At 39.9% G+C, this 24,607-nt stretch overlaps 1 protein-coding gene and 1 long non-coding RNA gene across 2 annotated transcripts in view; one reads left to right on the top strand and one right to left on the bottom strand.

Annotated features, from left to right (window-relative positions):
- LOC123510483 overlaps positions 1–24,607 on the bottom strand; it is a 166,834-nt gene that overhangs the window by 21,578 nt on the left and 120,649 nt on the right. The window contains 6 exon segments of the mRNA XM_045265693.1: positions 2,313–3,089; positions 3,585–3,847; positions 15,484–15,592; positions 18,565–18,740; positions 20,177–20,518; positions 20,521–20,808. Coding sequence (XP_045121628.1) covers positions 2,313–3,089; positions 3,585–3,847; positions 15,484–15,592; positions 18,565–18,740; positions 20,177–20,518; positions 20,521–20,808 — 1,955 coding nt within the window.
- Positions 1–24,607, top strand: part of LOC123510493 — a 104,319-nt gene that overhangs the window by 14,951 nt on the left and 64,761 nt on the right. The window contains exon 2 of the long non-coding RNA XR_006676513.1: positions 22,287–22,363. This is a non-coding gene — a long non-coding RNA (uncharacterized LOC123510493). The remainder of the gene's footprint in view (positions 1–22,286; positions 22,364–24,607) is intronic.

Genomic DNA, 24,607 nt, shown 5'->3' with positions numbered 1-24,607 from the left:
AAATGGAACAAATAAAGTGGAGATATTCACTGAGGTCACTTTCAGATTTCACGATACTAATCACTGAAATTCACGTTTAAGGGCTCGAGTTAAGGGAGTGGGTGTGGAAGTGCTGTAAGAAGCATCATACTCCCGCCAGACAGGAAAGTCATCCTTGCCATAATCTTACTGACAAAAGGATGAGTCAGAGGGGAAAGTGTGAGTGTGTGTTTGTCTATTAATATTTCAGGCTGTGCGGGTGGTAGTGCACGTGATATATACTCTTTCTCTCTCTCTCTTTTTCTTCCCCCCCTCTCTCTCTACTCCTCCTACTGCTACTACTACTATTACTATCACTACTACTACTACTAGCGACTATAAATTTTCTCGTTAACTACGCAAAATACTTGGCTATATTTTACTTACATTTCTTGTGTCACGAGCGAACACAGGCGATAAACACCTTACTATATTTTCACGAACGTTGTGAAAAATTCTGCTCAAATGTTTGGTTTCATGTACGTATGTTAACCACACACACACACACACACACACACACACACACACACACACACACACACACACACACACACACACACACACACACACACACACACACACACACACACACACACACGACCTATGATTATTTTTTTATGTAACTTCTTTTCTTTTTTACTTTATTTTTCTTGAGCACGAGTCCAAACACGTCTCTGGACTTCCGGTTTCCTCCCCGTCTCCTCCTCCTCCTCCTCCTCCTCCTCCTCCTCCTTGTCTTCTTCCTCCTCCTCCTTGTCTTCCTCCTCTTCCTCCTCCTCCTCCTCCTCTTCCTCCTTCTACATTCTTTCTCCTTCTTATAATTTTTCCATGGATTTTTTCTCCTTCCTCTTTACCCTTGTCCTTCTCCTTTTCCTTTATCTCCTAATACTCACATTTCTTCTTCTCCTCTTCCTTTTTCGTCCTCGTCTTTTTCTCCCTCCTCTCATCTTAATTTCCTTCTCTCCAATTCAATTTTTTCTCCTCCTCCTCCTCCTCCTCGTCTTCTTCTATTTCCTTTTAAACTTAAGTTATCTATCGTGAGCTATCGATTAAAATTCTCTCTCTCTCTCTCTCTCTCTCTCTCTCTCTCTCTCTCTCTCTCTCTCTCTCTCTCTCTCTCTCTCTCTCTCTCTCTCTCTCTCTCTCTCTCTCTCTCTCTCTCTCTCTCTCTCTCTCTCTCTCTCTAATCCCCACTTGAAGATATCTCGCCGCCTCTTTCTTTTTCTTTAATCCTTTGTTAGAGCAAGGAATGAAAGAGAGAAGGAGGAGGAAGTGAGGGAGAAACAATGACAGAGAGGAAAAGTGGAAGGAAAGAATGGGAGAAGGGATGGAGCAATATATACGAGGACGGTTAAGTAATAAAATAAAGAAGGGATAGTTAGAGGAAGAAGGAAAGATAATGAAATGATGATGATGATAATGGAGAGAGAGAGAGAGAGAGAGAGAGAGTGAGTGAGTGAGTGTGTGTGTGTGTGTGTGTGTGTGTGTGTGTGTGTGTGTGTGTGTGTGTGTGTGTGTGTGTGTGTGTGTCCAGACTGGCTGTCTCTTTCCTCCTTTACACACACACACACACACACACACACACACACACACACACACACACACACACACACTTTTCTTTGTGATGAACAAGAAAAAAATGAGATTGTATTTTCTCACACTATTATTATCATTATTATTATTATTATTATTATTATTATTATTATTATTATGAAAGATCACACCATGATTTTCTCTCATTTTCTTTCTTTCTCCTAATTATCCCTCTTCCTTTCTTTATTGTCGTTGTGTCCTCCTGTATTGCAATTATCTTCTCTTTCTTCTCATCTTACATTTTCTCTTAATATTCCTCCTCTCTCTGTCTCTCTCCTTTATTCTATTTCTTATCCTTTACCACGTTTATTGTAATTTTCCCACGGATAATAACCTTTTAATTAATGTACCTAGGATGTAATTCGCCGGTATTAATAAGCATTGATTAATATTGATTCGATTAGAGCACCGGGAGCTTAATAAGAACACCACCAAGTCAAGAATAGCGCCACCTAATGTTCTCTAATGGGATTTTGATTGAGAATAAAAAAAAATAAGGTAAAGAAAATGACTGAGCGAATAAACAGAAGTGGAAATAAGAAAAGAAAACGAAGAAAAAAAGATGAAAACAAGAAAATAAAGAAAATGACGGGAACGAATAAATAGAAGTGGAAATAAAGTGAAACACAACAAAGAAAAGAAAACGAAGGAAAAAAAGATGAAAACAAGAAAATAAAAAGGAAACCAAGAATCAAGCTCACCTGGGAGTCACTGGAGTCTGAACCTTCCTCCGATTCCTTGGTCAACATATCCTCTTCTTCCTCCTCATCTTCTTCCTCTTCTTCCTCCTCCTCTTCCTCCTTTCTTACCTCCACCTTGCTCCCGTGTTCTGTTGGCACTGGTTCCGCCGCCTCTTTCACCTCACGAATCTCTTCACATTCCTTAATGTTTTCCTTTTCTCCTTTGTTGATTTCCTTGGCTCCCTCGCTTTCCTCTCCCACTCTCTCTTTCTCTTCAATCGCCACCTTTTCGTCCGCGTCACAAGAGGAAGACTGGGCGCTTAGTTCAGTTGAGGTAGACTGTTGGTGTCTTTCTTGTGTCCCACTCGCGGCTACTTCATCTGTCTTTTCTTCCCTTTCCTTCTCCTCCTGCTCCTCAGTGTCTTTTGTCTCCGGTTTATCCCCTAATTTGTCTTCTTTATCTCCTAATATCTCTCCTGCCTCATTAAGCGTATCTTGTGTCTTGGCTGTCTCACCTTCTACCTCCTCCTTCTCCTCTTCCTCTTCCTCCTCCTCCTCCTCATCCTCATCCTCATCCTCATCCTCCTCGTTCTCTCTCTCCTCATTCTCCTCTCCTTCTGTCTCCTTCGGCATCGGGTTTGCCTCCTGCCCCTCCTGGTCGCTCGAGGTCGCCGTGTCTTCAGTGGCTGCCTTAGGTGGCTCTTCTTCCCGCTGGTGGTGCTGCGGGATGGAACTCAGCGATACGGTGAAGGCGCTTGGCTCTATCTGAATTGGTACTCCATTCGAGTCTACCTTCACCTGTGGAACCAATGAGACAGGTGTTCATTAGCGAGCTGTGGACGTAATACTAAAAAGAAAACCTCTTAATACATTAATTTTGTCCTTTAGTTTTGAATGACAGTTGGATGGCAGTTCAGTGGGTCTCTTTTTTTCTCTCTTTGTTGCTCTTAGTGGCAAAAAATTGGATAGTTTTGTCTTTCCTTTACGTTATTTAGTCCCATGTTATTTCATGGAATGGTTGGTGGGAGATGCCTTCATCTTTTGTACTATACAGGTATTGACTCAGTGCTGTGATGGAGACGTAAAACTAGCAATCTGGCAATCACTGACATAACGAACGCACAACAAAGAGTGGTCACGAAAGAAAAGAGCAGGGAACAGTGTAAAAAAACCCACTTCCCCTCGCTACTATAACCGGCGCCGCGGGAGAGCCATGAAGGCATTACGGTATCCATAATTACGCGGCCCCTTGCCATCGATCTCGCGGGTAAAGGTGAGTTGGCGGACACGTACCTGTACCTGGACGGGGCAGCCGGCGGCATCGTGCTGGACGGGCAGAATGTGTACTGGGTCGATAGGGAGAGCCTTGGGGTCGATGACGTGCGTGAAGGCAGGGTCAAGGGGGGTGAGCGCCGTCTCTCCGGGGATGAATGTGGGGTCGATGAATGGAGTCCAGTGCACGGGGATGGTGTACATAGGCCCTCCAGGATAGGCCTGCTGCATCACCACGCCCGCCAGGGGAGGCCCACTCTCGTTCACGAAGAGCTCATTGGGGTCTGTGAGGGAAGAGCACGCGGCGTCATGAAGTGCGGAGGCAGGCGATGGTGTTTATCTATTTTATTTATTTTCTACGTAGGAGATACACCGACCAAGGCAGCAAAACAATAATATAATTAAAAGAAATTAAACAAAGGCTCACTTAAGCATCTGTCCTAAAAGAGATGTCAAGAAAATTATCGAAAACTTCAGGATAAGTACCTTGAAATCTCCATCTTGAAAAAGTAAAAGTCATAGGAAGGTGGAAATGCAGAAGTAGGCAAGGAGTTCCAGAATTTACACACACACACACACACACACACACACACACACACACACACACACACACAGACACACACACACACACACACACACACACACACACACACACACACACACACACATACACATACACAGTTTAGAGCTTCCTGAATAAGACGCTGGTGACAAGGGTGTGGCTTCCTGTGTTACATATTTGCATGAGAATGTGTAGCATGTTGAGAATGAAGACGAAAAATTACCATGAAGTGCAAGGTTAGGGATATTACGAAAGATGACATTTGACGACATTTCTTGCTATTAATATGTATAGAGTTATGAAGCTGTTCTTTTATTATATGTTTTATTCGCAGAACATGTATTTTATTCTGAGTCTGAACTGTAATGGCCTTGCGTAATGACTGATGGGTGGGGGGAGGAAGATTGTGATATTAAAGGAGGCGCAGGGTACATATTCTGTATCTTGGAAAGTATACATGGAATCGCGATGAAGTCTGAGTGTTACATGTTGAGAGTACAAACCGGTTTTTGAGATCTACAACTCAAGGCGATGAGAAAGAAAGAGAGAGAGAAAAAAAAATACGTATTACATTTTCGGAGCGTAAATGGCGACGCGTGAATGTTAGAAAAAAATAAAGGTCAAATGTGACGTAATTTTGTACTAGGAACGAAAGTGAAAAAAAAAAAAACGAAAATAAGGGGTTGTTTGATTGATTGATTGACTGATTGCTAGATTTTAGCCACCGCAACAAAAAAAGAAGATACAATATTGAGAAGAAATAAGATAAGAAATACTACAAATAATTTAATATTGGAAAGAATCGAAAAATAACACCTTATGAAGATGAAAATAAAGGAAAATTGGCAAGAACTCTACCTCGCACTGCACTAGGAAACAAAGTCAGAACTTAATGACAATGCAGAAACAAATGAAGACAAGGAAGACGCAGCCCACAGAATTCAGTGGGGCGAGAAAACCAACACGTCCCTGTCTCAATTAGCACACTAACTCCAAGACCAGACTGTTTGATCATGCAACGCCCTGCCAGCTATCACGTGGCGTCTCCGTGAGCACCTGTGACAACCATGACCTTGTGATCCCGCCCTCCCATCCCCTACTACACCACTCCCTCTCCCTCACCCTCCCGCTGCCTCCCACTCAGGGTGCATTGGGGAGAACAAGGGACAGTATAAAAAAAATGGTGGAATCTGATTTTCATTGATTTATATAATGGAGTAGTAATGAGTGGAGTCAAGGACGTGTGAGCTGTGGAGTGTGGCGGGAACACGTGAGATGCTCCGAGACGCATTACACACGGGGACATAGAGTACACATGGACACGTTGCGGTAACGACTCGTGAGTTATGAAGCTTCGTCACTCGCACGGGTTCCCAGACTTTGCTATACGTGCTACCAAGAGCCTGATGAATACTGCAAAGGTTGTGTTGTAATGCTGATGTGTCAATGCCAGAACTAGTGAGAACAATGCGTATACTGGTTCTTTCCATGCTTGACGTCGAGGCTCTCTCAACATACACGAGCTGCTTCACCGATTAGCCATCGTGAACGGTGCACCAATACAAAGAAGCTATTTCGCTAGCTATCAGTAAGGGCTTACCAATGTGCAATCAAGAGGCAATGTAGCCAAACAAGTACAAAGGTTTGCTAATACAAGACGGCGATATCCATTCTAATAACCTCTATTACCTGAAACTTTCTCCTATTGTTTTCTTCTGTTTTGAATTTAATCCCTTGAGTACCATGACGCGTTTTCATACTCATTCTGCTTACTATTTGGTGATTTTATACAACTTCAGAAACTTATGAGGGGCATTAAAATAGTGAAAATTGTGTCCATTAATCTTTTAACCTCCGTAGAACCTTCCTAGTGTAAATAAAATCATATAATTCACTCAAAACTCACGGTAAAAATGCGTCCCAATACTAAAAGGGCAAGTGATAAAATAAATAAAGAATAAGGAGAAATGTCCCATAACACAACACCACATGACAGCCGGAAAAGCGAAGGCACATAATGGCAAAACATAATACACTGCGGCTTATCAAAATACGGAGGGAGGTAAACACTCACCGCTTATTGGGAACTATTGATCAAGGGGGCAAAAATGCGGACATGATGGGCGGGTCGCTGAGGACAACTAGTATCAGAGAAAATAATCATAATGGCGCTTTTTATAAATGTTTGCTACACAGAGAAATGATAAGACTTGATATACGAAAATACTTGTGGATACGGACGATTTGTCGCCATACAGGATAGGAGAATAAGGGGAAAAAATAAAAGAGGGAAATCGTTGGACATATGAGGCAGTTTTATGAATAGTAGCGACGGAAATAAAGGAAGAAAAATGAGATCGTGGAAGCTAAAAAAACGCTCTCTCTCTCTCTCTCTCTCTCTCTCTCTCTCTCTCTCTATCAAACAATATATACAGAACAACATTTTCTATAGATAAAAAAAAAAAAAAAAAACTGACTGGCAGGTGTTGAGTGAAGGTACAAAAGTTCAAAATAAGAATATATAAAAAAAATAACCCACATTTCCCCCCAAAAAACATAGGAATCCCTTTTTCAATTCAGGGGGTCGCACGCTCCCTCTCAGGTATCGAATTTGAAGCGAATCCACCCACTCGGTCCCTACTCGGCCATCCATCACCGGAAACACGTCCCTTCGCGGCCCTGAGTGCGTTTATCCATTTCATATGCCGCCACTCACTCCGCGGCTCCCCGGCCCGAGGGAGGCAAGGAGGGATGGGAAGGAGGGGAGGGATATACTGAAGGAGCGCAAGGATAGGAGGAAGGAAAGGGAAGGATATTGCAGGATGGGGAATACTGAAGAAGCGAAAGAATAGACAGAAGGAAGCAAAAGAAAGGATACTGTAGGACAAGGAATACAGGAGAAGAGAAAGGATAGGAAGAGGAAGGAAAGGAAAGGATACTATAGGACAATAAATACTGAAGGAGAGCAAGGATAAGAGGAAGGAAAGAGAAGGATATTGTAGGATAGGGAATACTGGAGAAGCACAAGGATAGGAAGAAAGAAGTAAAGTGAAGGATATTGTAGGAAAGGGAATACTGGAGAAGCGAAAGGATAGAAAGAGGAAGGGAAGGAAAGGATACTGTGGGATAGGAAATACTGGAGACAGAAGGAAGTAAAGGATACTGTACGATGGGGTATACTGGATAAACGAAAAGATAGGAGGAAAGAAGGAAAGGAAAAGATACTGTGGCATGGAATGAAGGAAAAAGGAGAGAAGGCAAATCAAAACAGAAAAGAAGAAAGGGCTTATGAGGGAGGGAAGGAATGAAAAAAAAGGAAAAGAAAGGAAAAAAAGCCAAAAAGGAAGGAGAGGTAAAATGAGAAAGGGAAAATAAAAGTAAAAAATAGGGAGGGAAAGTCTAAAGAGTAAAAAAGAGGAAATAGGTGAAAATAAGGAAGAAAATGGAAAAGGAAGAAAATCACAACAGGAAGAAATAAAAGAGGAAAAAAGAGACTATACTGGTTTAGAAAAGAAAGGGAAAAAAGAAAGGAAATTAATAGCGAGGAAGAGATGAGAGAGAGAGAGAGAGAGAGAGAGAGAGAGAGAGAGAGAGAGAGAGAGAGAGAGAGAGAGAGAGAGAATAGAATGGAAGGATAAGAAAAGAATGGTTAAGAGAGGAAAAAGGGAGAAAAAAAGTATAGAGGATTGAAAAGAAAAAGGAGAAAATCGAAAGAAAATAAACAAAAGGAAAACCAGAGAAGGGAAAAGAAAGGAAAGAATAATACAGTACAATATTTTCCCATTTTTTTCGTCACACTGATGGCGAAGAGGGAAACAGGAAACATAATATTTTCTCCCTCTTTGTCTCTCCTCTTACTCTCTCAAAAATTAGTGAAGAGAAAAAGGGAATAAAGAAAGTAAGGTTTTCTCTTTATATCTCTCTCTCTCTTTCATAAAATTTCATTGAGGGAAAGAGGAAAGGAGAAAAGGAGAAAAAAGGGAGGAAGGAAGGAAGAAAAAGGAGAATTTTGAGCATATATACTCTCTCTCTCTCTCTCTCTCTCTCTCTCTCTCTCTCTCTCTCTCTCTCTCTCTCTCTCTCTCTCTCTCTCTCTCTCTCTCTCTCTCTCTCTCTACACTACAGAAGAAAGCACGGAAGGAGGAGGAGGAGGAGGAGGAGGAGAAGCAGGCAGGAAGAAAGGAGGGAGGGAGGGAAGGAGATAAAAAAAAGGTTGGATTTCTTCATTTTATTCCTTCCATCTTTCCAAACTCTATCAGGCAAGTGAAAACCTGGAATAAGAATATATCTTTCATCTTTCCCTCTTTTTATTTCTCTTCAGGAGCTGCCCTTCCACTGCTACCCTCTCTCTCTCTCTCTCTCTCTCTCTCTCTCTCTCTCTCTCTCTCTCTCTCTCTCTCTCTCTCTCTCTCTCTCTCTCTCTCTCTCTCTCTCTCTCTCTCTCTCTCTCTCTCTCTCTCTCTCTCTCTCTCTCTCTCTCTCTCTCTCAAGACCTGCACACCTTCCTGTTTTCAGTGAATTTATTTTGACCTTTGTTTGCCCTTCCGCCATGAACGTCTCTTCCTTACCTTCCCTTTATTTCTCTTTTCTCTCTTCCTTTTTTTTTTCTCTTTTTTTTTTTTACTCTTATTTTATCTTTTTTATGTGTGCGGTTTCGCGGTGAGGTAACGCGATTTTTACCTTAACGACAGTCTCTCTCTCTCTCTCTCTCTCTCTCTCTCTCTCTCTCTCTCTCTGGATTTTCCCTTCAGTGAGAGAAGAACCACTTTATAATATCTTTCCTTATCTATAGGGCGCTTTATGACCTCTCTCTCTCTCTCTCTCTCTCTCTCTCTCTCTCTCTCTCTCTCTCTCTCTCTCTCTCTCTCTCTCTCTCTCTCTTATTGACGACTCGTAAAGATGTAACACGTAGGAAGACCTGGAGAAGTGCCAGTGAAGGAAGAGGAACAGGAAGAGGAAGGCAAGAGAGAATAGGTCTAACAGGTGTCCGTGGAAGAGGAAAGAGGGGGGGAGAGGCAGGATACTAGGAAAAAGAGCTTGGTAATAAGACGAATAAAAGAGGAAAGATTGAAAGGGGTTATAAATGGGAGAGGATCTAAAATAAAGGAGACAAAGAGGAGAATGCAAAGGACAAAAGAATATAAGGGGAAAAATGATAGACAAAAATAAAAAGAGCAAAAGAGAAAAAAGACTGAAAGAAGTTATAAATACAAGAGGATCTGAAATAGAGGAAAAAAAGAGGAATAAAGAGGACAAACGAATATTAGGTGATAAAACATAGAAAAGGTAATAAAAAGGAAAAAAAATTGAAAAGATTGAAAGAGATTATAAATACGAGACGATCTTAAATGAAAGGAGAAAAAAGGAATAAAGAAAAGGAGAAACGAATATAAGATAATGAAAGATAGAAAAGGTGAAAAGAGCAGAAAGAAATTAGAATATTAAATGGAGCTACAAATGCGAAGAGGATGAAAGAAAATGGGCAAACGAAAATTAGGTAATAAAAAAAATAAATGCAAAAGAACAATAATAAGCACTAGAAATAAAGAAATTAAGAGAATGAGAATAAGAGCGTAAAAAAGTTGTAATAAATATAAAAAAGCAGTAAAAAAAGATGAGGATAAGAACAAGAGTGCAACAAGATCTAAAATAAAAAAAAAATAAATAAATAAAAAAAAGACGAAGATAGAACAAGAGCCCAACAAGAGAGCTAAAAATCTAGAAAAAAAGAAAAAAAGCAAATAGAAAAATTGAACAAAAGTGCAACAAAAGCAAAATCTCTAATAAAAAGAAAAAAAAGAGTTAAAAATGAAAGCAAACACAGTAAGACATTGATAGCTTTTGTTTCGTCTTCTACTTACTATTTTCTACGAGAAGGAATTATTTTATTGTGCTATTTTGGAGAAAGAAAAAAAATGAAGAGAAAAATGAGGGAAAAAGATTCGCTATTTGTCTCCTCCGCAAAAGAAAAAAAAAAAAAAACATAAGAAAAACACGCAATCTTACTTTAAAATCCGCATGAAACTCCTCTCACTTAGAATTACAAAATAAATCATAAGAAACTTTACTCTTTACTGAACCACGGCGCGAGGTCACATAAGGAGGTGATATGGCGCCAGAGAGAGAGAGAGAGAGAGAGAGAGAGAGAGAGAGAGAGCCGGGAGTGATCGAACTCGTAACCTTTAGACAGTGGGAAGAGCAGAGGAGGTGCGGGAAGACAGAGGCAAAAAGAAAAAAAAAGGGAAACGAGAACTTTGAATGGGGCCGACCGGATGGAGAAGAGGAGGGGGAGGAGGAGGAGGAGGAGGTGGTGGTGGTGGTAAAAAATAATATTGATAAAATGAGGAAAAATAAGATAAGATGATAACTATGAGATGATAAGATGATGATGATGATAAGAACAAAAGAGAGAGAGAGAGAGAGAGAGAGAGAGAGAGAGAGAGAGAGAGAGAGAGAGAGAGAGAGAAATAATCATAAAAAAAGAATGATGAAAATGGTAAAAAGATGAAAAAAAGAAAACGAGACAACCGAATACAAAAATGGAGGGGAGACTAATATAAACTGTTCTCTATTAATACTAAATCGCATCAGGCCTTCCTCTCTGTCACTTTTCTGTGTTTTATATGACATTACGACCCATTTATTGTGTTACTGGGACATTTGAAGAGTGCCTTTGGTTATAACAGCGATTTTTTTTTAACACACACACACACACACACACACACACACACACACACACACACACACACACACACACGTACATTTTTCTAGACGTAGGTGATAAAGACATATTTGAACGATAGCGTGAGTTGTGAGTGTGATTAAAGTTAACACACACACACACACACACACACACACACACACACACACACACACACACACACACACGTACATTTTCTAGACGTAGGTGATAAAGACATATTTGAACGATAGCGTGAGTTGTGAGTGTGATTAAAGTTAACACACACACACACACACACACACACACACACACACACACACACACACACACACACACACACACACACACATCTTTCTAGACGTATGTGATAAAAGACATGTTTGAACGATAGCGTGAGTCGCGAATGTGATTAAAGGCACTCGGATGCAGATGATAAGGGGGGATAATAATGATAACCCGAACATTCACGCTGTTGCTGTGCTGATAAAAAATGCAAATGAATCGACCAAAAGGACAGCTGGAAATACGAGAACCAGAGGAAAATTGTACCAGTAGTAAAAAAGAAAGTCGCTGCATTAGTTACCAAATAGAGAAGTAAAAAGAGAAGCAATGGATAGAAAAGAAAGATAGATATGCATTATACATCCAAATCAAACGAAAAACAACATTATCATAACAAAAACACAGGAAAGAAAGCAGAAAATAAAGAAAATATCTGAATTAATCGAAAAGTAACACCAACTGATAGAAAAAAAAAGAAAATGAGAAAAAAAAGGAAAATCACCCTCCCTCAAACTAAAAGAAAAAACAAACAAACAAAAAAACATACAGAAAAGAGAGCAAGAAAGAAAAAAAAGAAAAAGGAAGCAAAAATTCGAGAACAAACCAGGTAAGAAAAATCACGGTGTTTCTTTTCACAACAAGGGGAACATTCCAAGTCACGTGAAGGCGCAAGTACCTGCATGTCTTGGAAACCCACCTGATCCTCACGTGTATATTGCGCCCTTTGATCACAGTGGAGGGAATAAAAAGAGGCAGGGAGAAGCATAAGAAGGAAAAAGTAGTAGGAAACAGAGAGGGAGAGAAAGAGGAGATTGGAGAGGAGAGGATACGAAGGGAATACGGAGGAATGGAACATCAGAATATGAAGGAGAGAAGAGGCAAGGAAAAGAGAGGTAGATGAGAGAGAAAGAAGAGACGAAACTGGAGTGAAGAGGAAAAGAGGGGGTGAGAGAAGCGGAGGGAAGAAAAGAACAGGCAACTGGAGGAGAGAAAGAAAAATAGAATAACGAAGTCGATAAGGAGAGGGAAAGGGAGAGGGAGAGGGAGAGCGAGGAGGAGGAGGTGGAGGACAGGGAGAGAGACAGTGCAGGCCAGATACAGTCGAGCACATACCAAGGAGGCCTACCAGAGAGAGAGAGAGAGAGAGAGAGAGAGAGAGAGAGAGAGAGAGGAGGGAGGGAGGGAGGGAGGGAGGAGGGAGGGAGAGGAAGGGAGAGGGAGAGGGAGAGAGAGAGAGGATGAGGGAGAGGGAGAGGGAGAGGGAAAGCCAGCCCATAGGAATGAACGGAGGAATTTGCACCAATAGCATTAAGAGAATGAAATTTATGGCTTAGACGATCAAGGAGGATTCGGTCTGAGAGGAAAAAGAAGAAGGAAGAAGAAGAAAGAGAGAGAGAGACAAAAAAAAAAAGAAGAAGAAAGATGAAGTGAAAATACGTGCAAAGAATGAAGAAAGAATAGAATCAAACCATGGAAGGGGAAGACGAATGGGAGGGCAATGAAAAATGGCACAGATAAAAGAAAACGTGATATGATTAGACAAGATGAAAGGAAGGAATAAAGATAAGGAGAAGGGGAACGAAAAAACTGTATGAAGAAAAATGCGATATAATTAGACAAAGTGAAGGAGAATTTTAAGATGAGGACGAGGGAGATAAAGATGGAAATTGGTTTATACGAAGAAAATGTGATAGAATTTGAGGCGACAAGAGTGAAAAAATGCAAAGAAAATATCTGAAAGAAGTTGAAGGCGAAAGAAAAGATGAAAAAAATAGACAAAAAAGAAATTATGAAATTAGACGAGAAATGAAAATTGAAAAATGGAAGCTTTCAATTAAAGGAGAGAAGGAAGGAAACTGTGACTGAAAATTTATAGCAAAGTAAAATACATGAATAAATAAAATAAAAAGAGACACTTTAAAAGAAAATGAAGGTGTGGAGAAGAACGAAAAAAAATATAGAGAAATAAAAAAGAAAAAAAATGACAAATAACTTTACAAAGAATAAGAAACAAAAAGTGATGACAAGGCTGAAAAATATAAATAGAAAAAAAAAGTGGAACATAATTAGACACGGAGAAAGTAAGATAATTAAAAAGACGACATTTTGCAAAGAGGAAGTTTCCCAGCGCGTGTCTGTGGCCATGAAATGCGAGCCGCGATGTGTGTTTTTTCTTGAATCTTAATGAATCTTGATGAGCCTCGTGAATCTATTTTTGCTTACCTCTCTGCTACTTCTTCCCCTCACGGCAAGGAGGATAATGTGGGTGCAAAGATGACGGGAATGTAAATGTTCTGCATTATGATGGAAATTCAAGATCTTAAGGTCGCGGGAAAGAAAACAAAAAAGACATGCACAGAAATAAACAAGAGTAATATAAATAGAAGAGATTTTACAGTATATTTATCTGAAGTGTTTAAAAAATGTGGGTGCAAAGATGACGCGAATGTGAATGTTCTGTTTTATGATGGAAATTCAAGATCTTAAGTAATATAAATAAAAGAGATTTTATAGTATGTTTATCTGAAGTGTTTAATGTGAGTACAAAGATGTCACGAGTGTAAATGTTCCGTACGATGATGGAAATTCAAGGTCACGGCAAAGAAAATCACAAAAAAGATATACACAGAAATAAAAATAAAAAGAAAAAAAGAAAGATAGAGAGATTTTAAAGATTATTCATATAAAGTGTTTTAAATAGTGTGAGTACAAAGATGACACAAATGTAAATGATGGAAATTCAAGGTCACGGCAAAGAAAGCAACAAAACGATATACACGAAAATAAATGGAAGTGAAATAGATGCAAAAATTATAAAGAATGTTCATCTAAATTTTAAAGTGTTTGAAATAATAAGAGTGCAATGATAACACGAATTTAAATGTTCTGTATTACGATGAATATTTAAGATACAGTACAGTAAAGGAAGAAACATAGAAAAAAATATACATGGAAATAAATGATAATGAAATGAATAAAGAAAATTTTAAAGCATATTCACCTAATAGTGTTTAAATTCAATTATTAAGAAAATGAAGACCAATAATGATAACAAGACTTAATAAACAATCATTGATGAAAAATACACACAGAAAATTTGGAGAAAAGGAAGACAGACAGATAAAAATGTAATAAAAGGGATGGAAATACAAAAAAAAAAAAAAAATAGAAGCGAATGAAAGAAAACTAGGAAAAAAGAAAAATAAGAAAATATAGAAGCGAGTAAAAGAAAACTAAAAAGAAAAAAAAAGAAAAGCAGATAAAAATTAGAGCAAAGAGATGGAAATACGAGGAAATTAAACACGACTGAAAGAAAACAAGAAAAAAGCGAAGAAAATGAGAAAATAGAAAAGCGAATGAAAGAAAAAACTAAATAAGAGAGAGGAAAATTCGAGACAATTAAACGCAACTAAAAGAACAACCAGACAAAAAGGACAAGAAAAATGAGAAAAAAATGGAAGCAAGTGAAAGAAAATTAGACAAACGAGAGAAATTAGAAAAAAAATATGGAAGCGAGTCAAGGAAAAAAAATAGACAGAAGGGAGGAAATTAAAAGAAAAATAGATAAAGGAGAAAAATAAGTAAAAAAAAAATGGAAGCGGACGAAATGAAACTAGATAAGAGAGTAAATCAGGATAAACATGGAGTGAATGAAAAAAAACCTAAACAAAAGGGAGGAAAATGAAAATAAAAATTGACAAAAGAGAAAAATAAGTAAAAAAAAAAAAATGGAAGCGAACGAAATGAAGTAATCAGGGAAAAAAATGAAGCGAGTGAAAGAAAAAAGAGCAAGACAAATGAGAAAGAAAAGAGAAAAAATAGAAAGAAAAAAGAGAAAAGAGAAATGGGGAAAAAATAGAAGCGAATGAAAGAAAAACTAGACAGATACGAAAAATAATGAGAAACAATTGACATACACAAAGATAATCTAAAACGGCGTCAGTGGGTTAACTCTTACGCTCCTATTCTTAACACTTCTGAGCTTCACCTCCACTATTTCAAAAGGTTTTATACAAGTTCACACGAGTTTTTAATGTGTTTTTAAGGCTCTAGAGGCAGAGTGACAAGATTTCTATGTTATTAACTGGAGAAACCCTCTTGAAGACCCCACTAATCATCTCTGTGGCCTTGGTAAATAGTCGTTATGAGAGATGAAGCGTTTTCGAGAGAGTTTTTTTTATGGTTCTAGTGGCAGATTGACAATTTTCTACATTATTAACCGGAAAAATCCTCTTGAAAGCACCGCTAATCATCTGTGGCCTTGAAAAATAGTCGTGATGAGAGAACAAAGTGTTATTAACTGGAGAAACTCTCTTGAAAACCCCGCTAATTATCTCTGTGGCCTTAGAAAATTGTCATGGTAAGAGAAAAAAGCGTTTATGAGCACTACTTACCTTCAAACACATGGTCCTGCACGCCGCCCTGCTCCTGGGACTCGTCATCCGCCACGGAGGGCGTGTTGTCCTCCAGGGAACCGGACACCGACTCCTGATCCACGCCAATCTGTGCGGAAACCTTTATAAGAGTTCCGAAACCTTACTTAGGATCTCAAAGCCTTATCTAGGATGTCGTTCATGCTTTCTCACGTATCCTGTGTTATCCTACCAGTGTGTGTGTGTGTGTGTGTGTGTGTGTGTGTGTGTGTGTGTGTGTGTGTGTGTGTGTGTGTGTGTGTGTGTGTGTGTGTGCTGTTTATAATGCTCTGATCAGTTGTAATCCTTCTGTTGTTCATTGTTGTATGTCATTATTGTTTGTTTAAGTTCCATATATTCTTACGTATCTTCTAATATGTTTGTGCTTTCTATCGATTTTTGATGTGTAGTAGTAAGACAGGTGAATTTTTTTTATTTATTTTTTCACTCTCTGTCTTGGTTTGAACGCATAAATACTTAAAGTTTCGTGGTTCTCTCTTATCATACATTCATTTATAATATTCTACTTTCATTCCCATTTTTTTTTTTTTTTCATGTATCGAATCTTTACATATATAATATTTCCTTACCTTTACTTTTACATCTGTTTCTACCACATCGTTAATCTTGAAGCAATCTCAAGCAACGTCCAACTTTTACAATCACTATTTTTTACTATTTCTTTTTTCTATTTTTCCATGAATGCACTTGACACATCCTCCATATCGCACCTGTCTATCTTGCCCTTCGCCTTATCGGACACACGGACATCCACAGCGGTCACCCTCACCTCTTATCTATCGAGTATGGTTCGCCTAAGTTTCCCTGGACGCTTATCGGTGGCTATACAAGCTTATCGGTCGTTGTGCGTTTTTTTATCGTGTTGGGTTTTTAGCTACTTTTAGTACTGACGCCGTGGCCACCTGGCTCTGTTTGGTGCCACGATTATTTTTGTGAACTTGGCAACTCTTATCGGTCATTATATTGTGTCTTATCGTTAATGTGTACGTCTGGGTGTTGTTGTTGTTGTTGTTTTTGTTGTTGTTGTTGTTGCTGTTGTTGCTGCTGTGTTTTTTTTTTTGGGGGGGGGTGTCATTTCTATTTCTATGCACTCAACGAGCCTCATAGATCATCATTTAATTTAATATTGATTGGTCTGAGAGCTCTTTATATTTTTTCTTTTGCTCATTCAAGCTGTCTCGTTTACTTAATAAATGTCATTATTTTTCTTTTCAATCAACTCGACACGCGTAATGGATCATTATTTTGTTTTTTATCATCATTCCGCCTACGAAGCCAATTTTACTTTTAAGTGTTTATTCATATTTTGCATAAAGATCTGTAGTTTACTTTACAATTGTGTATTCCTCGCGCCGTTCAGCTTCATTTTTTTTTTATTTATACTATGTGGGCTTTTCACGGGAATTTATGTGCTAAAGGGGATATTTTTTGGGATACCTTCTATACCCACTAGGAAACCGTTGCCCCGAGTGAGGAAGCCCAACCTACACTCGGACTGTGGACAGGATACGAACCCTTGCGCTTGGAGACCCCTCGGACCCCAAAGCACGCATGGTTCCACTGTACCACGGCGGCCCCCCTTCAGTACCATGACGCGTTTTCATATTCATTCTGGTTACTATTTGGCGATTTTATACAGCTTCAGAAACATACGTTGTGATTAAAATAGTAAAGACTCTGGCCATTAATCTTTTCACCTCCATAGACACTTCCTAATGTAAATAAAATCGACTAATTATACGCAAAATCCAAAGTAAAAAATGTGTCCCAGTAATAAAGGATTCAGACACGCTATTAGTTCTAGACACTCACGCTATCATCACCAGTGACACTTAATCTTACAGCTCACCTTGCGTCGCGTTAATTAGCTGGGCCTTAATGAGACATGCGGCGACCTATCGAACCGGGGGAACTTAATCACCTTGGAGTTAATGTAGTTAAAGACGCAGATGATGAATGCTGCCCCAGACTCCCCACTTATTCTCATCCCTGTTCTGTCCACTTCACTAATGGGGGAGCTACGCGGTATCTTCATCCTTCATCCTTTTCACTGGTAAACTAAAGAATTCTCTGTTTGTTTCTGTTTTCTCCTTGCTTACGACTTGAGCTACTTGAGAGAGAGAGAGAGAGAGAGAGAGAGAGAGAGAGAGAGAGAGAGAGAGAGGGGAGGAGGTACCAGGGAGATACAACATGGCGAAGGACTTAGTAATCGAAGCATGGGCGTGTCAGGCAACTCAATAGTCCTTCTGATTAATGTTCCCACGAGTTGGTAGCGAGACTCTGTGAGGAGGTTTTCCTTGACAAGCAGCCTTCAAGGACTTCTACCTGTGCGTATATGTGTCAGAAGGAAAGAACTGTAAAAGCAGGTGATTCCAGCTTCTTACTTCTCTCTTCTGTTTCTGCTTATCTTTCTTTCAGTTCTGGATATTATTGGTCTTTTAAGGCTATTTGTGTTGTTTACCTGCATTTGACAGCCTGCAGTTACGGAAATTTGTTGGGAAAATAGTCTTAGAATCGGGTAATTTGACAACTAAACTTTTATTTTTTTATCTTTTTTATTTAAGGGAAGTCTGTCGTATTTCCAGTTGTCCTGTAACTTCAGCCTCCTGTTACGGAAATTTGTTGGGAAAAATTGCCTTAGAAACGGATAATTTAACTGTTAACTAAGCTTATTTTTTTAAGTTTAAGTGAAGCCTATCGTAGTTCCAGTTGTTTCAAAAGTGTCCTGTAACTCCAGCTGAAAGACTAGCTTATGACGCATTTAACTAGCTCATACTTTCTATTCAATCTTCTTATTCCTGGAAGGTTTCAACACCACTTTTTTCCACAACACGGCTGAGTAATTCTTTCATCTCTTCTTTGTTTGTTTAGCATCGGCGACCTCCAGTTGTGTAAATCCCTTATAACAAAAAACGACTAGACATGAAAGACGTAATTTCTACTTTCTATCAAAAAGTCACATTCCTGGAAAGTTTGAATGAACACCCTTAGCCGTTCCAGCGTACAAATGAATGATTAATAGAGTAGTCCCGAGGCTCGTACCTGGTCTGCGGTGCCCCCGGGAGTCCCATCCGCCGCTCCGGTAGTGCTGGAAGAGCCGCTGGCGGAGGTGGTGGAGCCTGTGACTGAGGACTGGTCGAGGGAGTCCTGGCGGCGGTCTAAGGAACTCTTTTTAAATATCACCTCCTGGCGCGGCGTCTGGATCTTGGTGTATTCTTCTGTGGGGAGGAAAGAGAAGGGAGTGAGGCAAGGGAGTGAAGGGCGGAGGAAAGGAATTTGAGATACGGAAGTACAGAAAGAAACAGGATTTTTGAGATTACCAATATGTAACAACACTGCGTTAAAAAAAAATGACTAGAATTACGAAAAAAGCGCTACTTCTACGAATATAAACTAGTAAGGTAGCATCGAAGGGCGTGAGAGAGTATGGAAGCGAGTGTTTGCTCTAGGAAGGGAGAAACGGTGCAAGAGTGACGGCCGGCAGGGGAGCGTAGGAAAAAAAGAAAGAAAAAACTGTTGTCAGGGTGAGTGACGGACAGGAGCAAGCTGGTGTGGTGAATGGAGGCGTGTGTCTGACGGTTATAAAAAAAAAAATGTATATATATATAATGATAATAATATATAATAATAATAATAATAATAATAATAATAATAGCAAAGTGGTCAAGCCCACTACTTATTCTCTCTTCTACTTTATTTCACCCCTTCTCTTCCCACCCACTTTCTCTTTAGCTAGGCTTTCTTATTTTCACCATACTTATAAAAAATAAAAGGCAAGGATAAGGGCGCATGGGGAGGCGTGGCAGGGTGGGGGGGGTGCGACAGGGTGTGGTGTGGAAGGGTTTGCTTGGAGCCAGGGTCATAGGGTGCAAGGCAAGGCTGACGAGACAAGGATGTTTAATTTACAGATACTTTGGCAAAGTAACAAGAAGGTCAGTTGGCGCCACGACGGGACGAGGTGTTGGCATAACGTGCTGGTATGATGATGATGATTATGAAGATGATGTTTATGAAGTTGATGATGATGATGATGAAGCAGACCGGAAAGATGAAAGAGATAAATAAGATGAAAATAAATAATAAAGAAATAAAGAATATGAAGTAGATGAAGAAAAAATAATACGAAAATAGATATGACGATAATATGAAGATAAATATGGCGATAAAGGTGAAGAAGAATGTGATGTTGACAATGAAGAAGATGAAGAGTCAGGCAAGGTGGCGGCAGTGTGGATGTGCAGTTAAAAAATAAGATAAAACAAGACAAGGAACAGATGTGCTGACAGATAAAGAAAAAAGAAAAGAAAAACAACACCTGAAAAAAGACCAAGGATATTTTTGTCTCTTGCTTGTTTCTCTTGTGTTCAACGATTTTTTTATACATCACATTAAAACGAGAATATTTCACTACAGTACATGAAAGAATATTGATTGACTGAATGACTAACTGACTGACAGACTGACAAAAGACACTGGAAAACTATGAAGGAAGAGAAGAAGAGAGGCAGAAAAAGAAATAAAGGAGACAAACACAAGAACAAGGTGTCGGAGTGGAAAGAAGACAAAAGAAGACGAAACACAAACACAAAGCAAAGCGTCAAATGAAAAACTATTGAAGCAGAAACTACAAAAGAGAAGCAGCGTGACGACTTACCATTGTTGATCATAACGGTGTGGACGGGCTGTGACGGCTTCTCATCCCCGTCACACCCACTCTGCTGCTGCTCCTCCGACACCGTGACATCATCCCACTCCTCCTCCTCCTCCTCCTGGTTGAAATACTCCTCGACTCCTGTGTTTCGCCTTCCATCGGGGAACTGGTGGCCCGGAAACCCCTTGTGGAAGAACCCAGGTCGTCCAAACGGTCTGAATGGACGACGACCTCTCTCACTGTACCCAAACTTGTAACCCCCTCGCTCTCCGCAGTAAGGGGGTCGTCCACAGTACTTGTTGTTGTCGTACTGGTAGTGTCTGTCGTAGAAGGGCTTGTACGGCCCCGGTTCTCTAGGTTTCTGATATTCTCGAAACCGCCGCGTCTGTCGAACCTCTTGTCAAAATTGTTCCTGTAGTAGTAACCACCGCCCGCGTGGTGGTGCGCGCCTCTGCGGGGGAAGTGGTGTGGCGGCGGGAACTGGTGTGGGTGGTGTGGATGGTGGGGGTGCCTCGGGTAGGGGCGGGGGTAGGGGCAGCTGGGGTCCTGTGTGGGCGAGAGAGAGCCGCCCTCGCCTTCCTCTTCCTCCTCACACTCTTCGCCGTCCTTGTCTCCGCTGGTTGGTTGAAGTTCTTCTGTAGGAGACACAGAAGAAGGGTAAATTAGTAACAGTAACAACAACGAACGACAACGACAACAACAACAGCAATCTTAATAATAATAATGATAATGATAATAATAATAATAATAATAATAATAATAATAATAATAATAATAATAATAATAATAATAATAATAATGAGAACGAGAGAGAGAGAGAGAGAGAGAGAGAGAGAGAGAGAGAGAGAGAGAGAGAGAGAGAGAGAGAGAGAGAGCAACTCAATGATTGTTTCTTCATCAATTGATATCATGAAGTTGCCGTCATGTGACCTTCAAGGATACACACACACACACACACACACACACACACACACACACACACACACACACACACACACACACACACACACACACACACACACACACAGAGAGAGAGAGAGAGAGAGAGAGAGAGAGAGAGAGAGAGAGAGAGAGAGCAGGTGAAGTCGGAGGAAGACACAGGTGAGTTCAGGTAACAAACGACCTCAGAGGAGAAAGTAACTCTAATAAAGACACACAATATAGACACTAACTCTCATCAAACAATGTACTTTATGTTTTACAGGAATTTATATATTTCTGAAGTGTGTGTGTGTGTGTGTGTGTGTGTGTGTGTGTGTGTGTGTGTGTGTGTGTGTGTGTGTGTGTGTATCTGGGCCACCCCTTGTACTATTCTCGGCCTCATATATAGATAGAATACAGATAGATACTTAATTTTGCTTTACTTTTTTCTCATTTTTTTTTTGTTTGACTTCATTAATCGCAGTACTTAAGTCGATATTCTCAAAAACATCTGCGCTTCACCTTCACTATTTCAAAAGGCTTCATTTAAATTGCCCAGTTTTTTTTTAAGTGTCTTTTTACGTTTCTAGAGGCAGAGTGACAAGATTTCTGCATTATTAATTGGAGAAACACTCTTCAAAATCCCGCTACTTATCTTGGTGGTCTGAAAAATAGTCGTGGTGAGAGAACAGAGCATTTTTAAACATGGATCTAAATTTCATGTGTTTTTTTTATTTCTACTCGTTAACTTTGCTTTACATTATTCTATTTTTCATTGTTGGATATTTGTAGCTTTCCTTATTTCATTATATTCACTTTTAATTGCTTTACCTGTTATTTCTACTATTCTATGTCACTTTTTTAACTGCTCTGTTTATCATTAGTTCATGTTTTCATTTTTGCTATTTTCATATCGCTTCTTTTGATTGCCGTGTCTGTTACTATCTTTATTACTTAGATGAAATTTCCTTCACTTATTATTCTCTCATTTTCAAGCTAGTTTTTCTTTATTACCTAACCTAACACTTCACATTCCTCTACCTTCCTTTAAACCACAATACCCATTACTTTCAACCACATCCCTTCACCTACACACCCAACTCCAAACTCCACCTTCCTTGATGACAAAAAGCCCACTAAAAACCCCTTTAAAGCACCGGTATCTTAAACACTTTACTCTTCCCTTTGACAGGAGTGAGGAGCAAGTGCGAGTGCATAGAGGAGACACGGTGTTTGCCTTCCTTCCCTTTGGCGCGGTGACGGCATCAGGTGAGTGTTGAATCTTCAGTAGAAAGTTAATATGATCAGTCTATTCTTTATGTGCGTATCGTGTTGGGGTACGAAGATGTTGTGAAAGGAGTGCGAGAAGAGGGAAACGGGGAATGGGTTACAGAGGAATGGGTGACGAGGGGGAGGGACAAGGTGAAGAAACGAAGTGGAGAAGAGGTATGGGGAGAAAATATCTTGGAAGGAATGAAGAAAGGAGAAAAATGACAAAAAGAAGACAAGAATAAGATGAATCAGAGGAGAGGAGCTTTGGGAGAGGAATGAAGGACAGATATAGATTAAGGAAAGGAAGATAAGAAGGAGATGAAGAAATTGGGAGAGGAGAAACGCATGAATGAAAGCAAGAGAAAGAAGATAAAGGAGACAGGACGAATATATATATATATATATATATATATATATATATATATATATATATATATATATATATATATATATATATATATATATAGAGAGAGAGAGAGAGAGAGAGAGAGAGAGAGAGTGTGTTCCATATTGACTACAAACCAACAGGCCTCCTCTTACACATCTCCACTCTCCTACTCTCTCAGGCTTCCTCAGATCACACACATTAGTATTCATGGCTTCTAATTTATATTCATATCCTCCTCGGCGGCAGAAAGGAGGCGGCCTAACCCCCCTTTGGCAATCAAGCGCATGACACTCACTACTTGAAACGACACAGGGAATCCGATCCTCTTCTTGTGCCTCGAATCTATACCAGACGAGACACGAGACGGATTCGATAGAGGCTGCGTGTTTCTAGAATTGGACGAGTGAGTCAGTGAGTCAGTGAGTCAGCGAGTCAGTGAAGAAGTGTGAGTGAATTGATGGATTGATTAAATTTCGGTAGTGATGCAGTGTGTGTGTGTGTGTGTGTGTGTGTGTGTGTGTGTGTGTGTGTGTGTGTGTGTGTGTGTGTGTGTGTGTGTGTGTGAATGGGTGAGTGAACAACTAAGTTATGTATTGAATTAAGGCGTGTGCTCTCTCTCTCTCTCTCTCTCTCTCTCTCTCTCTCTCTCTCTCTCTCTCTCTCTCTCGACAACACTTCCACTGGGCAGAATTCATCGTAGTTCTGCTGAGTCAGGTTTCATTTGTGTCAATTCTATGTAACCTTAATTTTTTCCCCGTCCCTGCCAAGCCTTTAGAGAAGAAACTGGTCCCCTTTACCCAACACATCTGGTAATTCCATTTGCCGCGACCTAGAAGGGAAAAATGAGATTGAATCAGGCCTTTAGTTCGTTTTATTCTATCCATCTGTCTGTCTGTCCGTCTGTCCGTCTGTCCGTCAATCTTTTAAGGAGAGGACCAGCCTAGGGAAAAATATAAAAAAAAAGGCCCACTTGGGTGCTGGTTCTCTATATCAAAGAAAAGCGTTAGCCAAAATTAGTGAGTCTTGATACCTCATGTGTGTCTAAAAAAGGATAGAAAGGTCCCTTAGAATCCCTTTACCCATCCAGAACTTAGAGCAACTCAGAATTTGACAAACCTTGAGAAATTGGATCGATTTTAGACAGAAACAATAGGTAACTGTGGTTTTAAGGGAGCAGCCATGAGACTTAATGAAATCATCTCATCTTGGGTCAAATGAGAATATAAAATAGATATTGGATTCAAAGTATTAAATCAGTATTTGGCTTGTTCCATCTGGTGTCCGTTGGTTTGCCTCTCAGTATGTCTATCTGTCTATCCGCTTGTTTAAATATCTATGTATTTATCTGTCAATATATCTATCGATCTATTTACAAAACACACACACACACACACACACACACACACACACTCTCTCTCTCTCTCTCTCTCTCTGACATCCTTAAAAGGTCGAGGTAGTAATGGTGGTGCTGGTGGTGGTGGTGACTACTATGCGTAGGTCATGCAAACCAGATGTCTCCACTCCCCATACTAATGAAGGGCAGAGAGGCGTGTTATTCTTACTACTACGTTCATTCTGTTCTCTCTCTCTCTCTCTCTCTCTCTCTCTCTCTCTCTCTCTCTCTCTCTCTCTCTCTCTCTCTCTAGCTCGTCCATATGCCAACCCATGCCCACATAAGCCCATTGTCTCTTCCTTCTCTCTCACTACCTACTGCTACACGTCCCATTCCACCTCTCCCTCCTCCCTTCTCTCTCTCACTACTCCTCCTTCCCTCCAAGTCTCCAGGTTACCTACACGAACACGAAGAGCAACACGTTCAGAATAAAAACGTAGGTACAGGAAAGTGTTACGCC

The sequence above is a fragment of the Portunus trituberculatus genome, chromosome 29 (assembly GCF_017591435.1).
Source record: "Portunus trituberculatus isolate SZX2019 chromosome 29, ASM1759143v1, whole genome shotgun sequence".
NCBI lineage: Eukaryota > Metazoa > Arthropoda > Malacostraca > Decapoda > Portunidae > Portunus > Portunus trituberculatus.
This window is presented reverse-complemented; position numbering and strand designations above follow the sequence as displayed.